Source organism: Pteronotus mesoamericanus, unplaced genomic scaffold (assembly GCF_021234165.1).
Source record: "Pteronotus mesoamericanus isolate MK-2021 breed Mesoamerican mustached bat unplaced genomic scaffold, CSHL_Meso_final contig_291, whole genome shotgun sequence".
Classification (NCBI taxonomy): Eukaryota; Metazoa; Chordata; class Mammalia; order Chiroptera; family Mormoopidae; genus Pteronotus; species Pteronotus mesoamericanus.
In genome coordinates, this window is record NW_026555124.1 from 5465689 (window position 1) to 5482527 (window position 16839).

The 16839-nt window shown below is 46.5% G+C and overlaps 1 protein-coding gene across 4 annotated transcripts in view; it reads right to left on the reverse strand.

Annotated features, from left to right (window-relative positions):
- SPTBN1 (spectrin beta, non-erythrocytic 1) overlaps positions 1 to 16839 on the reverse strand; it is a 185996-nt gene that overhangs the window by 29300 nt on the left and 139857 nt on the right. For all 4 annotated transcript variants that reach the window (XR_008529334.1, XM_054575444.1, XM_054575442.1 and 1 more), the window contains 11 exons: positions 16375 to 16487; positions 15418 to 15605; positions 14285 to 14402; positions 12930 to 13088; positions 11961 to 12263; positions 10061 to 10214; positions 8499 to 9369; positions 8261 to 8398; positions 6695 to 7451; positions 5712 to 5914; positions 1022 to 1112 (listed from right to left, as the gene is read on the reverse strand). Coding sequence is in view for 3 of the 4 variants with exons in the window: in XM_054575444.1 (XP_054431419.1) it covers positions 1022 to 1112; positions 5712 to 5914; positions 6695 to 7451; positions 8261 to 8398; positions 8499 to 9369; positions 10061 to 10214; positions 11961 to 12263; positions 12930 to 13088; positions 14285 to 14402; positions 15418 to 15605; positions 16375 to 16487 (3095 nt within the window). In the remaining variant the exon portion in view is untranslated. The remainder of the gene's footprint in view (positions 1 to 1021; positions 1113 to 5711; positions 5915 to 6694; positions 7452 to 8260; positions 8399 to 8498; positions 9370 to 10060; positions 10215 to 11960; positions 12264 to 12929; positions 13089 to 14284; positions 14403 to 15417; positions 15606 to 16374; positions 16488 to 16839) is intronic.

Consider the following 16839-nt stretch of genomic DNA (forward strand, 5'->3'; position numbering starts at 1 on the left):
ATTACAGCCGTATTTCTTTTAACACACAGCCATACGTTAGCATGAAAGGTGTTTGTGATGATTTGAGTCCTGTCCTTAGACTGCAACCTGACTCCATCTGCGCACTCCCCTCCCCCCTCCCCCAAGGTCCCTGACATCCTCACTTGGATAATCTTCATCCCATTTTTACCTCCAAGGGTTTAATCTAAAAAAACCAGTGAGTACTGAGTCACACCGTTGTTCTCTGTCAGAGAGAAATATGATGCGCTCATGAACTCACACATGTGAAGTCAGCCAGATACTTTTCTCCAACTAAGCTTGCAGAGACCACATTTTTCTGGCTAGCTTTAGTTTTCCAAGTTTGTTTATGCCTGTACCAAGGGAGCATAAAGTAGTACGAGAACCACCAGATTAACACCACATGTTAAAACTCAGAGTTTGAAATCAGGATTATTGCTCTTGGCATATTAAGAAACGAATCTAAGGAGGCTGAAAAGTGGATATTTTAAGGTCTTCGGTGAATAAGAACTCACTATTTTTAAAATCTCTGCTTCTTACCTGGGTAGCCAGTTCCAGTTTTAGTTCTTTCCTTCCATTCCATGGGCAAGAATGGACATTGCTTTAAACAGGTGAAATATTAAGGTCTTTTAGGTTACAGACTGTCCTTAGACGATGGACACATTCTACATCTGCATTGTCCAATATGGCAGCCGCCACAGACGGCTACTGAGCACTGAAAATACAGCTGGAAGAACTACACACCGCATTTTATTTAATTTTAATTAACTTAAAATGAATAGCACGCGTGGCTAGTGTCTACCGTAAGGGACAGCACAGCTCCAGACAGTAATCTTCCAGATTATAATAATCTAGTTACTGTAAGTGGTAACTTGTAGGCTGGAACACCGCCATGGTGCCATACTGCCTCACCTGAAAATCATGTGACACGAATTTCTGTCCTCTTTACTCCAGAGGCTCTTCTGCCAAATGCTGGCCGGCTCTTGCTAGAAACCAGTGTGGGAGAGGCTGAAGGGAGACATACCTCCTGACAGTCTTGCAGGAATTTCTGGAGATCCCTGTTGTCCTTCAATCTCATCAGAAGCTCACTGGCTGCCTCACGATTCTTCCTATGTCTGTTATAAGGACAACAAGGACATTTTTAAAAAAACAGGAATTACAGAACCTTGAAACGCAGACTTCACAATCCGGTCTCTTTCCTGGGTTTCTATATGTGCTGAAAACAGTTTGCATGCAGTTCTTAACTATGTCAAGGCAACACAATAAAACAAGAGAGTTCAGCATCCTCCAAATGAGTGAGCAATGGTATGAAAGAGAGCCAAACACCTGTCTAAGCCACAAAACAGGCCAAGGAGGGAGCCAAATGAGCTGTACAAATCTGGTGCTTTTTTTTTACCTAGTGCTAGGGTGGAAAAAAAATCTGAGCTTGCAGTGTGCACAGATCTCCGTCTTCGGTACTGTGAAAGAACTCGAAACATAGCTTCCATAAACTTGCCACTGGGTGACAGGACCAACGAAATATAGATAGCTGATGTTTCCTGATAGAGACATTCCCCACTTGAGAAAAACACACCAGAAACAGTAATAAACCAGGAATGACAACTTTTAGACCTGTGAGATTAGCCACCTACTCTTTACTGCTAGATAAGTGAACTCACTGGCAAACTTCCTTCACACACCAGGGGCTCGGTTTCCGCACCAGAGACTAAGCGAGTGCGGTGCTGTGAAAAGGGCTGCCCTTCCGCAGCTCCCCAGCGACCGGGAAGGGCCACCCCACCTCCGAATCATGCAGCGGCGCCAGGGCGCACAGCTCCCGGCACCTTCCAGGGGATCCACGCCAGCCAGCCTCGAGGCAGAGCACTAGGGGAGGCGAGGAAAGAGACTGCAGATGCGGAGTCTGAGTTTTTCATTCTGATGCTTAAAAGCAATTGTCCTGGTCCTGTGCTGGGACAAAGTGTCTCATGTGACTCGCCGGTCCCCGTGGTGGGGATGGGAAAGAAAGCGAACTCGGACTCTCCACAGTGACAACAAAGAAGGGCTTGCAGAGCACCTACTGCTGACTGACTTTTACAGACCCCACTCAGGGAGGAGCAAGAAAGGCCTCAGAGCAGTGCCATGTGTCACACAGGCCCTCGGTGAGTGCTGGCAAACACGGGGCAGTGGCGGCAAGGCATCTACCGTCTGCCTGGGGAGCCAAAGGAAAATGCTCCTGGCTCCTGCAGGTTCCAGCGACTCAGGACAACAGGAATAACAGGAATGGAAGTAACACTGTCAGGTATATGCCAGATACATATCATGGCTGTTTAGTATTTTTTTGATAGCTGAAAGGGATTCCATAGCTTCAGAAAAAGGAATCTTCATATGCTTATACCACACTTAGGCAAAATGCAAAAATATTTTTTATGTAATGCTAAATGAAAAGAGCTTATACATAATTCAATAATACAAAACTGTACGGCACAGATTAGAAGGTGAAAACTAAAATGGCATGTGTTAGGGATGAAGTTAAGATAGTAGCTCTCCCCCCCCCCCAATTTTAGACATTCTGTTGCTTTTATAACAATAATAAATAAATAAAGGCCACTCCCCTTTACTTCATTGCTATCCTTTCTCAAAGACCAAAAAAAAAAAAAATTTTTTTTAGTGTGGTTTGTGAATTTGGGCTAAAGGAATTAAGTCATCTACAAATGTGGAAGGGGAAGGAATGTCAAAAAAAGGTCTTTAAGTGCCCTACCCTCAAATTCCAGTCACTATTGGTAGGAGGTTTATTTAAGATAATAAAGCAAACTGCCTGGAAGGAGGTAATTTGAGTTGGAGTTAGTGACAAAAACCAAGAATCCTGCCTTTAGTCAAAGGTCTTGAATGAAAGACCTCACTCCCTTCCACAGCATCCCAAGAAAGCACTGTGCTGGCAAGAAGAATCACAGATACTGGCAGGTCAACAGGACATGGAAATAAAAACAACTCCCAACACTGCGAAAATTCACTAAGGGAGAAAGACAACCAGACAGAATCCTGAATGCATTTCTTAGATAACCAAGTCTCACATGTGTCCGTCAGGTACCTGCCTGGACAATCTTTCTCTTACAGTGAGACCACGAGGGCGAAAAGCTAATCCAGTGACTTAGGGTCCTATGTCCAAATGGCAGAGATCTATGGGAGGGCACGATGAAGGCCTTTGAGTGATGTTCTCCGCAGACTGACCAGCAGCTGGGCAGGTAGCAGAGACTGCTGCCGACTCAGAAAACCCTCAAGAGAAGTGCGTGTGGCTTCACTGTTTACTACTGGCAACTGAAATTGCTCACAGGAAGTAAAACTCAGGAAGGTATTTCAAAGCTGGACAGTGGGTTAATTATAGGGAAGGACCTGCTATAAAACTTGGCTGTAGTTTCCCACAGTCCTAAGAGTGCTCTTTGTTTGGGGGCAAGGTTAAATCTCTTTATTCCCATCTCTCACCTCCTAACCCCATGACATGACTCAAAAGCTCCCTTCATCCCTAGAGACAGATGCTGGGGTAAGCTCTGGTTTTTGCAAAAAGTGAAGAACCACAGGTGCTTGAGTAAAATGGGTTGGGACTTTTTAAGTTTTTGTCCCATGTGATATAGGGTCTGGCTTTATGAAGCTGGATACTGTTCCTTGCTCTTCCCGGATTTCCCTGTGGCTGAAATTTTCATTTGGGCCAGGAGGTGCGGCCGGGGGCAGGCTGAGACAGCAGGCCCTTTTCCACCCAGTCACAAGCACTTTAAAGGCCACTTGCGCCCCACCCACCTCTGCTAAGAGTTGTGCCTTTGTGCTGGTACTTTCACAAACTTAGTGGTAACTGACAAGAGTTCCAGAATGTAAGCACATTATAATGACTGCATTCTGTAAGAACAGCTTCATAAACAACTCAGAATGTTTCTGGACAGAGGATTAGATCTGAAGGTTTAGATACTTCCTTAGCATGTTACTCTATAGCACCTGGAACTCAAATTTGTCTATTTTTATAACAGACAACTATCCTCTGGGGTCAGTTTCAGATTTGAGGCCTCTGGGGACATTGAAGTGAAACCAGAATTGAGTTAACACCAGCCAAGGAAAAGAAAACGGAGTCCTCCCGAGTGCAGATCAGTGGCAAACCCCTCCCCCCATCTTTCTTATGCTTCTAATAGAGAGGAGAGGATCCTCTTTCCATTTCTTTTTAGAAGAAATCTTAAGGATGCTTTGGAACTCCAGGAGGCCAGGCTCTCAGTCAAGGACAAAAGGAAGATGAAGCCACAGCTGAAGGCTGCTGAAATGCTCTCTCACCTCCAGGAATCTCTGGTCTTGACAATATCACCTGTTTTCAACAACCCCTTGTAGCTGCAGCTGCAGGCCAGCCTGCATGCACGTGCCCCTAATGGCCAAGCCCACCTTCAGAGACCAGCTGTGTGCCCCTAACGTGGAGTATAGGGTACCACAATCACAAAATAATGAGTGCTTAACATTAGGAAAAAGGGAAATTCTTTTTCCCTACGTTAAGAATGCCTTGCCGTCCTTCCTTCTCACACTCATTTAAGACAGGTTTGGTGGAGGGATTTTTTTCTTCTTTTTTGTAGCTGTTTTAAAAGTAGCAGCCACAAAATTATAATTAACCTATGCTCTGAATCAGTGCAAAAGTCATACCGCAAGGAGCTCTATGGGAAAGAAAAATTTCCCTTTCCAACCCAAATCATAAAAAATTAATCTGGCCCAAGGTCCCAGGGTCCCAAGAGACCCTTGGATATGGGAAGCAAGAAAACATCCTCAGCAAGTTCTTCCTGTTCACTGCACTTGGAGGCCAGAAGAGAAACCTTGAGGAAGAGTTTGTTTTTTGATGACATCAGCCTCATAATAAGCCCTTAAATCCAGCCCAATCTGGGACCAGAGAACAGCAGCTGGAACAGAGGCTAGTGACTGGCTGGATGGGCCAGGCCATGCCGGAAGTGGTCAGCCCAGAGCCGGCCCATGCTGGGGCAGCCAAACCTTGATCTGCTCTGACCTCCCACATTAGTAATAACAAAGACAGTGCAAGAACTAGGGGTGAAGGCCAAACAGAGTACACCGTCCTTCAGTCAGGAAGAAAAATATTTTAGAACTGCAGACAGATGGAGAGATATATAGATAAATAAACAAACAAACAAGAGCACCCAATTTCAAAGATGCCTTGGCAAAGGAGGAAAAAGGCCTTTTCTCTCATCATGAAAGAGATCCTATTACAGCATTACACAAGCCAATTTTCTAAGAAAGGCCTGATAACGATCCTTTGTGGCTCTGCCAGGTTCTCGGGACAAGCTAACCTCACCCACCCTCCCCATTCCCTCGTGACCAGCTTCAGGAGACTTGTGTGGACACAGGAGAATGTGGGTTTGGCTGGGGAAGTGTCTGGCTCTCAGGGTCCCAGCGGGTGACATGCGTGCACCAATTCCTGAAGGGCATGGCTTACATCCGACTGCTACTCAGCATCTCTGCTCTCAAAGCCTTTGGGTAAAGATGAGTTTGGTGTCTCAGGCTTTCTTTCTTTTGTGGTATTTGTGCAGGTCTTACAGTGAAAACCACAATCTCAGGCAGCTATTTGTTGCTCATTGATTTTCTGTGATAGGCAGATTAAATTCTGCTAGGTGCCCATATCCTGTCCACTGGACTCCTGGCCAATGACTAAGACACTCAAGAGTCCCAGGGTCCAAGACTCCCTTAAGACCTGCAGAACACTGTACCTGTCATCAATAGAGTCCACCTTCTCCTGGATGCGATCCGAGTTGATGTTCCCATCGCTCACCAACCTCCGGCCAGTCTCCACAACAGCATTGATCTTCTCCTCGTTGGCATCCATAGTGGTCATGAAGTCCTCTTGTTTTTTAATAGCTGCTTCAGCTCCTTCCAAGGTGGTGGGCATTTCGGTATGGGCCAAAACATATTCCTTATTTAAAAAAGACAAAAAAACCCAAAAAAGTCACAGAAGAACAAGACATCATGAAATGTGACTCACTTTCAGCATAATGAAAATACTCTTTCCTATGTCCTGCCTTTCCATGCAACATACTTTACCATACTTGCTTTATTACTTATTACACTAGCAAATAATCTATTGAATCTGACAAAGTATTAAGTTGGGATGGGAAAAAGACCCAGTGGGACACCGTAAGTCACTACATTTTCCTAAGTAGTTAAATGCTCTAAATTTTGTCTCAGAATAAGTGAGGAAAGGAAGCAAAGCTTTGTGCACCAGCCACAAGGGTACTCTCATGTGGCCATGAAAACAATGGCAACATGCCTTACACACCATCTTTTCAACAGATTAACATTCTGATGTTGCTGACCATCATCCTCAGCCACTTTCCTTTTTCTAACCTCTGTGTTGCGTGTTATCGGGTGAAGTCCCTGACTCTTCTAGAACAAGAAAGACAGCTGTTCATTAAAAAAAAAAACAAAAAAAAAAAAACCTCCCTGCCAATTTAATGAGATACTATGAGGACATACTATGAAGATAAGAAGTCCTCAGTAGTAGTTAAAACAGAACCACACTTTTCAAGGCAAGACATCTCCTGTGGAAATGTCTAGTCGCTGTTCTCTATATTGTGACGGGATTCCATGCCTCAGGAGTCAGGAAAAAAAAAGTCTGTAAACCATCCTTCTAATTTTATACAAGTGGGTTTAAACCAGCAACTTTGGCTAAAATGCTTCTAAAGACAAACATTACCTGGTTGTTAAGAAAGGCTTCGGCTTGCTTGGTGTCCCTAAGGAACTGCTGGTAGGCGTGTGACTGGGAGAGGAGATTTTGCCTGTTTTCCCACATTTTGTGGAGCTCATTCCATCCGGTGTCCAAGGCCTGCAGCCGCTGCCGCAGAAACATGTACTGGGCATCGGTCTGCCCCTGGGTGACCATCTCGCCCATGTCCCTCATCTTCTGGTAGTCCTCCTCATAGTTGTCGATCTCGTTTTTGATGTTCTCATGCTGTGTGAGAAGCTTCTCTGCTTCGGTCAGGGTGTTGGGCATGTCTTCTGACGCAATGGCCGTCTGGGTCCTGGACAGCCAGGACTGGAAGTCGTCCAGGTCCCGAAGGAACTGCTGCAGCTTGCTGGCCTCACCTAGGGAGGCCTCGCGGTTCTTCAGGGTGGTTTTCATCTCCTCCCACACGTCGCTGATCTCGGCCAGCCGAGACAGGATGGCCTGGGCCTGGTCAGGGTGCTCGGACTCGAGCTTCTCTGCCTCCTTCTGCAGGTCGCTCAGCTTTGCCTCAATGGCCACCAAGTCCCGCTCCATGCCGGTCAGCTTGCGCTGCAGGGCCATGACGCCGGCCAGGTCATTGCCCAGGTCCTGGGTGGATTCGATAACCTTGGTCTTTTCCCGAATCCAGGATTTGGTTTCATTGCACTCGAGGTGGTAGTTCTGTATGCTCAGGGCAGAGAGAAGGGCGTCCTTCTTCCTGTCGACCAGTTCTCTGAACTGACTCCATCTGCGGGCGCAGGGGCGGCAGAGAGAGCAGTATGAGAAAGAGGCTGGCAGCTCAAGGCTGAATGATGAAATTAATACTCATGATCAAAGCTGCACTTTTCCCCTACACCTTTGCTCTGACTACATTCTTTTGGGAAAATCATCTCATTCAGTATATGGACATCAAATATTATTGAAGTAACTCAGGGATGCAATATAATCTGGAAAAAGCCTGACAAGAAGAGGGACTTGTTAAAGAGCTCCAACATGAACCATGACAACTTATCTGCCTTCCAGAGTCAATTAACTCATGTCTGCCATACACATCTACTCAACTCTGGGCTGCACTAATTAACATTTTCCAAAGCCGGTACCTGATAGTAACCTTCAGAGCTGAGGCCCTCCTGCCATGGCAACCTATTCAAATGTGTTTACTCAACAGAAAGATTAGAGCAAGACAAAGGTCTACCTTGATAACCAGGACTTTCATTGGCCAATTGTGTCTCAACTGCCTATATGCCATGTCTATATCCTGTTTCAGAAATCATTTTATTAAAAAGGATGGTACAGGAGCCACCTTGATGTGTCACCAAGGCCCTAACTTCCGATGTGGGCAGGGGCAGGTGCCAGACTGCTAGGAATGACATCATCCCAAAAGACGGTTCTTGCAAAATGAGGGTATGTCAAAAGCCAGAGGCCAGTGCTGTGACCTCAGCTCCACAATGCCAGTGACCCCTGTGCGGAGGATTCCTGACAGCGGGGTGCAGTAGGGGACCTCCCCCTCCCAGGGCCCTGCACACAGAAGCCACAGAAGGCTGGCCTCATGCTCACCTCGTGTTCAGTTTGTCCTGCTGGGCTTTGATTTCCTTCTCACTTGGGTGGCCACTGTGCATCAGCTGTCGTGCAATCTGGTTTACCACTGCAACCCGGGAAGCTTGGTTATTCATTTCCGGTTCTAGGCTCTCAAATCTGAAAAGGCAATTCAACAGGGCAGTCACCTCCTTGGTCATGACTGGTAACGAGAGGCAGGCTGGTGCCCCTCCCGTCTGGCACCCCTGCCCCGCCTCACCTATGCTGGATGACCTCCAGGTCCTCCAGCTTTTCTGGGATCTGCATGTTGTTGAGCCACTGCTCCTTCTCATCAATCCAGAGCTCACAGGCGTCGGCCTCACTGAACATCTTGTACAGGGCCAGGGTGTCCTGCAGCGCCTGCTTCCTCAGCCGTGTCAGCTCGGCCACCTCCTTGTACCGCTCCTCGATGCCCGACAGCCTGCCCCTGACCTCCGGGGACTCTGCGTGCTCCCGTGGGAGGGCACCGGCCTGCTCGTGCAGCGTGTCGAGGGTGGGCCTGTAGTTGGCGATTTCCTCCGCCACGTCTTTGTGTTTCTTGACCAGAGACTGGGTGGAGTACTCGTCGTGGCCCACGTCGTTGCTGGAGACAATCTTGAGGATGTCCAGCATCCACGCGTCGATGTCGTCGGCATCGGCCTGGAACTGGTGCAGGAGCAAGGCCTCCTCCAGGCGCTTCTTCCGAATGGCTGAGAGCTGCTCCAGGTTGGCCCACTGCTCCCGGATGTAGAGGATCCTCTCTCGGATCTTCTCTGACCCGAAGTGCTCCTCCGCAATCATGTCTTCACCTTCTTTGATGGCCTGCTCGAAGTGGCCACTGCGGCCACTCATCTCGTCCTCGAAGGCCCGGTGCTTGCTGAGCAGGCGCATGACGCTGGTCAGGTCTTTCCCGTAATCGTCGGAGGACAGGATCTTCTCCTTCTCCCGAATCCAGCCCTCCTCTTCCGCCATCTCCCAGAAGAACTTCCAGAGGCGACGGGACTCTTCCAGACGGGCCCGGCGCTCAGCCGCTAGCTGGCAAAGCTCTTGGTAACAGAATTCCATGTGGGCCACGCGGTCTCGGATCACCTGAGGGTCGCAGGGCTTGTAACCTGTTGAATACCAAGGAAGGAGTGGGTGTGTGACAGAATTTAGCACAGGTTCCTGATCGTTTGCAGGCAGTAAGCTACACCCCGTGTTCTTACTACCAGATTACCAGTTCAATTCTAAGTGCAGGACTGTGTTACGAGGCAACAGAGTACCTTCTAGGATCTTGACTGGAAGAGGAGAGAGGAGCAATGGTATTATTTTTTTTGCCCTAAGTGTTATTTTTCTTGGATCACTTATAAATCAAAAAGGCACGTGAGCTGTAAAAATGACAGTTGCATTTAACCATTCTAAAAATATAAGGAGAAACCCCAATCTTTTACAGAAAGATGAATACAACCAGGTGGAAAAGCCAGGAGCTGCCTGAGCACACACACCAGGTGACTGGTGCACAGCCACATTAACTGTGGTCTGGCAAAGTGTCACTGTCAAACATCAAGCCATTCAAAACCAGGCAGTACTTGTGTATTTAAAGAAAAGACACGTGCATTTGAGAAAAGCAAGACAGCCTGAAAGAGCTCAGGAGGCCACCCAACTGAATCTCACATACCCACAAACAGGGAGGCGGACAAACCCACTGGAACCTTCAGTGGCATAGTAACTTCAAAGCTCCACTGCCACACCCCAATTCTCTACTTCTACAAAGATAGAGCTCTGGTGACTGGGAAGGTGATGCCTGGAATGGTCCACCCTTACCTTCCCCATCCGTTGCAAACTTCTGGGCGGAGGCGTTGACCCCTCTCACCCGCTCTGCCTGGATGCCGATGTCAGCTTCCACCAAGGCGTGCTTCTGCAACAGGTCTTCCACGCCCAGCAAGTGTTTGCCATAGTCTTGAGACAGTAATAGCACCTGTGCACGAGAGGTAACAGAAAGGACAGCTGTGAATACAAACCTGACTTCAACATCTTATCATCTTCAGACAAGCTGAGAGCCAGCAACCAAGCTACACCCTCCCTGGAGCCAGCTGTCCTGCTAGTATCTCTAGGGGAAGATAATGATGAGCAAACCAGAAAAAGCAAACCGAATCTGAAAACCTCCATCAGGAGGGGCATTATGAACTAAGGATCGTCTACCTTGTAAATAAGCAAGTCCATTTTATACTAAAAAATACAGGAAAGGGGAAAAAAGGGGAGAGGGGAAACCAGTATGGAACATAAACTGTGATGTCAGGAGGAAACTGTTGCAGCAACAACTAGTGAAGAAGAAAAAAGGTAGTACAGCTGTTTCACATCAAAGTTTACAGAAATCTCTTATAAGCTGCTGACCCCTTAAAAGGATGCTTTTCTCAGTTAAGAGCTTCCTGGTTTGCCCATGTGCTACATATACAACCAAGGTGGGGAGAATCTAGTTGAAAAGCTGACCAGCCACATCTTTGACCAAGTAAGAACAGGGTTGGGTGGCTGTGCAGGCCCCAAACAGCTTTGGTTTTAGTCTGAACTCACTAACATTTTCTTTAATTTCTCCCATCAGCCCAATTTGGGGGCCTTATTCCACATCTTCTCCAGACAGAACTTTACTTCACGCTTACTTCCGAGGAAGTCTCTGGCCCAATCTGAATTCAAATGTACGCCATGATTTATAAAATGAAAAGCACCTCTCTGTTAGATTTTATGAATATTTCTATTTTAAGAGGTCAAGACAGACCACACATGAGAATGTCCTACATCTGGGACAGTTAAGAGGGAAGACTGACGGCATCAGGCGACCCAGGCCCGCTGCCAGGAAGAGTTCAAGAGGCGAGCAAAAGGTGGGCTCACATCCTGTGAAGGAAACCCCTTGCATAATGGCAGGCCTGGGAATGGAACACAGGGTACCAAGACAATGGAGGATTCATCGTATGATCCCAAAGCTGCTCGACTCTGTCCTCACTATGAGGCTAATCGTCTTTCGGCTGGGGAACTGCCTGACACGGAGGAGCTTTCCATGGCCTGCATCAGAGGACACGAGTGGCCACAAGGCTTCCGCAGAACGGCCGGTCTCTTCCTGGGTCGGGTGAAAGCTTGAAGTCTATGCTCAGTGCTGTCAGAGGAAGGGGAAGCACAGGCCAGCCTGTCCTATGATCAGCACACATGTTACTGCGCTAACCCTCACTGTGACTGGGTCAGGTGCCTGGTAAGTGCGGTCTCCACTTAAAGATGAAGAGGGGAGGCCCCAGGAGACCAGGAAGCCCTGGCGGCCTGGTTCCGACCTGCACTGTCACATTGCCTGCCACCTGCCCACACTGCCTGCCTGGGCCCTGCCCCTATACCAGATGCCTCTCACACGTACGTCAATGAGATGGAAAGTTAGGTCGACTCTAAAGAATTAAAAATGCAGAACACCCCAAGTGGATTGATTCCCACCAAGGAAGAATATAAAAATTAGATCTAAATCACAGTAGTAGGCCTCCAGATACAAAACTGGTCTTCCTTACAACTTTTCACACTTCACATCTCATTTATTTTGTGAGCTAACAGCCTTCCCACGGGTAACGTGGCCCTTCTCTAGCTCTGCAGAATGGAACAAGGGGCACGATGTATGCTGGGAGGTCAGTGGGTCCCAGAAACGAGAGGCCTCTTTGGATCAGCTCTGGCCTCCTTTTAAGTCAAGTTGTACCTTCATTTCGTCCATCCAGTCCATAATGTAGAGCATTTCCTGGAAAATCTTCTGCAGCCCCAGGTTCATCTCGAGACGCTGCCTCCGGGCCCGGAGCAGTTCCAGCAGGTATTCCCAGAGCCGGATGACATTGTCTTTCCTTGCTGTGATGCGTTTGATGTCATGGTAGTTCTCTGCCTCGAGCTCCCTGGCCACAGCAACCACGGCCTGCACACGCTCCTCATATGCGGCAATGTCGGTCTCAATGGCCTCATGCTTTTTCGTGGCAGCCTCAACTGCAGGAAGGTCAAATCCAAAGTTGTCCTACAGAGAAACAGAATGAAAAAAGCCATCCAATGGGAACAAAGAAATAGAACAGATATGGAATCCTGAGCACACTGTAGTCTTTGGGGGTCTTAAAGCCAAACACTGTCCCCTGAGGCTCACCCGTTAGGGCTAGTCTCTGTCTTCCCCAGGACCCTTACAACTCTGTGCTTGAATTCACACACCAACCCCCGCTCCCGCCCCCCAAGTAAATCAGCAACTTCTCACTTTCCAAAGGTGTTCAGCTCATATCCAGTGAGACTGGAGCAGGTGATAGCTTGTATTAAAAGCCAAGAAGGAAAGAACACCATTTGTATTTATGTCATGACCAGTCTAACTGCCTTGAAGAATTGGTTGGTAAAAGATGGAGGAAAAGAGAAAAAATTTTTCAATTACATAAATGTGAACAGCTCACACACACACTCACTGACTCTAAACAAACTCTGCTTGAGCTGCTTCCAAATCTATAAAAAGTTACATAAATAGAAGAGACAGTATATTAGAAATTGTAAACATCCTCTTTATGGAAGTGGGCAGATGGCTTGACAGTTACTTCAGAAGACAGAATACAGTTGTTGATAAGCAGCTGTCCCGTGGCCCTTGGGTATGGCCTACGTTTCTAGATTACCCCAGGAGTAGTTTCTTGAATAATGTCTAGAGCAGAACCTGAGACACCAGACGCTGGTTTTCGCTCAGCCAAGTCTCTCTCATAGCTGCCTTGCGATCGAATCTGCGGGCGAGCTGTTCCAGTTTCTCCTGTCGTATGAGCTCGTTCCGCAGAGCCAGTTCTCTCTCGTGTTCTGCTTTTTCCAGTCTCTCCCAGGCCTGCAGGAGTGCAAAAGAGCAGTTTACTGCAATGTTCAAGGAACTTTTCTCCACCACAGTCAACAGCTAGTATTTCTCAAAAAGGCCCAAGAACTTAAAAGGGAAGTCCAGTTCCCAACCTCACTGACTCTTAGGTCTTGAGAAAAAACGTTTTCTCAGTTTAGCCTCTTGGGAATACCCTCCCCTATCTAAATCTAAAGATCCTGTTGTACTTGGAAAACAAAACAGTGTAGACAAGGAGCAATATAAGTAAATTATAAATCTCTTTAACTGAAGGAAAACAAAGTAATTGTTTTCAACAGCTCTGATAATATAAAAAAGACAAATGACTTTTTCTCAGGAAAAAATCTGTCTCTCATTCACCCCTCCTGAGCCACTTGTTTTTAATTCATATATCTGAGTACTTTTTTAAATCAAAATCCTTACTGACTGTACACATTAAATTCACTTCTACAAACTATATCTTACAGTTCATCACATTTTTAAAAATTCCATTTAAAAGAATCTAAATGGGTACGACTGACCAAAGTTCTTGATTTTTCAAATTTGTACTTGGAAATAATGCCCACTGTAAAATTATATAAATGCAGACATAACAGGCATAATAATGGAAATTGTTAAAAGCTTCTAAGAAGGAGCCAAAATCCCAAGCTCCAACCGGCAGGGGTGTCCAACCTGTGGCCCATGGGCCACATGCAGCCCAGGATGGCTGTGAATGCAACCTGACACAAATTGGTGAATTTACTTAAAACATTATGAGATTTTTTTTGTGATTACATGTCGCAATGTATTTAATGTGTGGCCGAAGACAACTCTTCTTCCAGTGTGGCGCAGAGATGCCAGAAGTTTGGACATCCCTAGATTCCAGATACATGATTTAAGGTTTTGTGTTCACCCTTCTGCAATTGAAAGAGGTTTGAGTCAATTGCCTCTGACAGATGAGAGTAACAAGATAAACGGGCACAACCCACACTGGTTTGATAAAATCTAACACAGTCCGCAAACCTTCAACAGACCGGCCTACAGCACAAATTCCCCTGACCTTCTGCAATACCCAAGCAACAGCTGCCCCGTAGTTCAGCAGGCAGGGATGGACCCATTCAGTCTCCTGCCCTCTCAGCAGTCCAGACCCAGTGGCAGAACCTGAAGCTTACAGGAGGATGGGGCCCAAGCACGACCAGATGGATCGGTTTTACCTTGTTAATATCAGAGATGAGCTTCCCTTCTCTGGGCATGTAGACCTTCTGATTGTTGGCCCTCATTTTGCTCTGAATAGTGAAAAGCAGCACTTCCAAGTTCCCCTTCTCAGTAAATCTAAGCACAGAAAAAAGAACCACCATAAACATTATTTATTATATTTTGTTCCTTCAAGGGGAAACATTAATTTGCTTCTGGCAAAATAACACGTTTCACACAGCCACGCAATTTAAAAAGCCATTTATCTCTGGTCTGATTTATGTGAAACGCATGTTAGAGAAACTGGAGTGTGTTAGTTTCGGGGTATTTACAGACCTCAAAATGTGCCCAACTGTGGAATTTTTTTGTGGTTGGTTGGTTGCTGTTACTGAGATTTATATGTGGGGGCACACAATAGCATTCTTTTATTATCACCTCATTCAAGGGTTAGACCATGAGTCCTGAGTGATGGACTTCACTTGGTGAGCACAGCTGAGTGTGTTCAGCAAGAATTATTTCAAGTGAGCACCAAGTGTAACTTTCAATGAGTTTTCAGAGATCTCAGCAAGGCATTCACAATTGAGCGGAGTTTCAGAAAAAAAAAAAAGAACCGTCACACTATGATAAGAGATTACGGTCCACAATCCTTATTCCACAATTACGAAATTTTTAAAGGTGTGAAAAATCAAACTTACTGGGGCACCAAAACTATTTAGTTTGTCTCTCTACAACACAACACGAATATGCACACGCTTGGCTACATGTATATTAGTGGGCCTGATTATGGGGGTTGCTTCCTCAGACCCAGCTGGAGTCATAGCACACAACTGCTATTTCGCTAACATCCAAAAGGAAAAAAAAAAAGGCATTCTGCAATACATTAGGCACGCGAGTTTTGGGTAAGGAATTGGGGGACCTGCACAACTTCTTCAAATTTTCATCAGGGGCACGCCTATTATTGGAAAGGGCTCACAGAGGGCATGATCTGCAATAAATCTCAGTGACACAGGATCAGGTGAAAAGGAGTAAGACAGGCCACCGGTGAGAGGTGTGTGTTATGCGGTGAGATCACACAAGTCAGTAAGCAGGGGTCTGGGACTGCAATGACCTCTCTTCCCATATCAACGGCAACGCGTTCAGGTTTGCATCTTACTTGGGTGGTTTCTCCACAGTGCGGTAAGTGTTGAATGCCTGAAGCTGCTGCTGAACCCCGACCAGTGAATTGGCAAATTTGCGATTATTCAAAATAATGATGGTTTGTTCAATCCACTCCAGAAGGTCAGAGGCAAGTGATTCGTACTTTTCAATCATTTTTTCTGTTTCAATAGCATTGTCGAGCACCTGTAAACAGGAGGTAGAAAAATGGAAAAGACAGTATCACAACAAGGAAAATGTGACCGCACCCTCCATGAGCACAGGCACACTTAATGACGGGTCTCTGGGTCTCTGCTACTTTGGCTCGAGCATTTTAAGCTCGAGGAACTGTTTAATAATAGGCACTCAGGCTGTGGCCATTATTTGTGAGCAATGACAGCTTAACTCAACTGGAATTGGTTTTGGAACCTCCCAACCCCCAGGCAAAGGGTTTAAGAGTCTGAATGACTCCTGCTGCCTAAACTCCAAAATCCCTAGAGAAACTATAAGGGCTCTATTTTGCTCGGTCCTGTCGCATGAGTGCCCATGAGTTTTCCATTCCGATAAGACAAAGTCATCTAGTCTGAGGTGTTTTGAAATATATGGCAGGCAAACATCAGGCAAACAAGAAACAGTAATACTGAGGTGCTTTCAACTGTGGGAAGTAGCAGTTCACGCCCTTGACATTAGTGGGCTCAGATTTTCAGTGCCTAATTTTTTGGTGGGGTTGAGGGGAGGTGTGTTTCTGAGTCTGAGATCCACCTCACACCCCTTCCTAAATATTTAGCCACCACTCCTGCTTCTGTGACTCCTTGGGATGAAGAAGTATCTGCCTAGTTCCCTGCCATTTGGAGAGTCCACCCCAACTGCTACTGGCTAAATTTCTGAGTTCAGGGGTGGGCAGGGAGCTCAGTGGCAGTCTAGCAAGATGTGGTCCTTAATTATGCCTCACAATGTATAAAACGTGTGAGCTCACCTTTCCAATTCGTTTTCCTTCAACAGCCAAGGCCTTCATCTTAGAGAAGTAGTGGTAATAAGTCACCACATAAGTGATAATGGACTTCTCGTCAGGGTGGTCCACACTGATATCTGTAACCCAGAGAAGACTTCCTTCAGTCCTGTGCTCACGGGGCTGCCACCCAGGCAGCGAGAACACGCTGGAACAACTGCCAAACACTGAACAGGTCAGTGTCTTCACTTTTTGTACTTCAGAGTTATGCCATCACTGCATCAACTGTAAGGTGATGAGGATGAAACCATCTCACTGTCTCTTTTATTATATCAATATTCGTAAAGGCCTCCTATTATTGCAATTAGGACATAAAGTCTCAAGAGACACGACCCCTTCTCTCGAGAATCCCAGGCCACCAAGAGAACAAAAATAAATGCAAAACCACTACAGAGAAATGAAGAACATACCAAGAATTCAGCCAGAACTCTT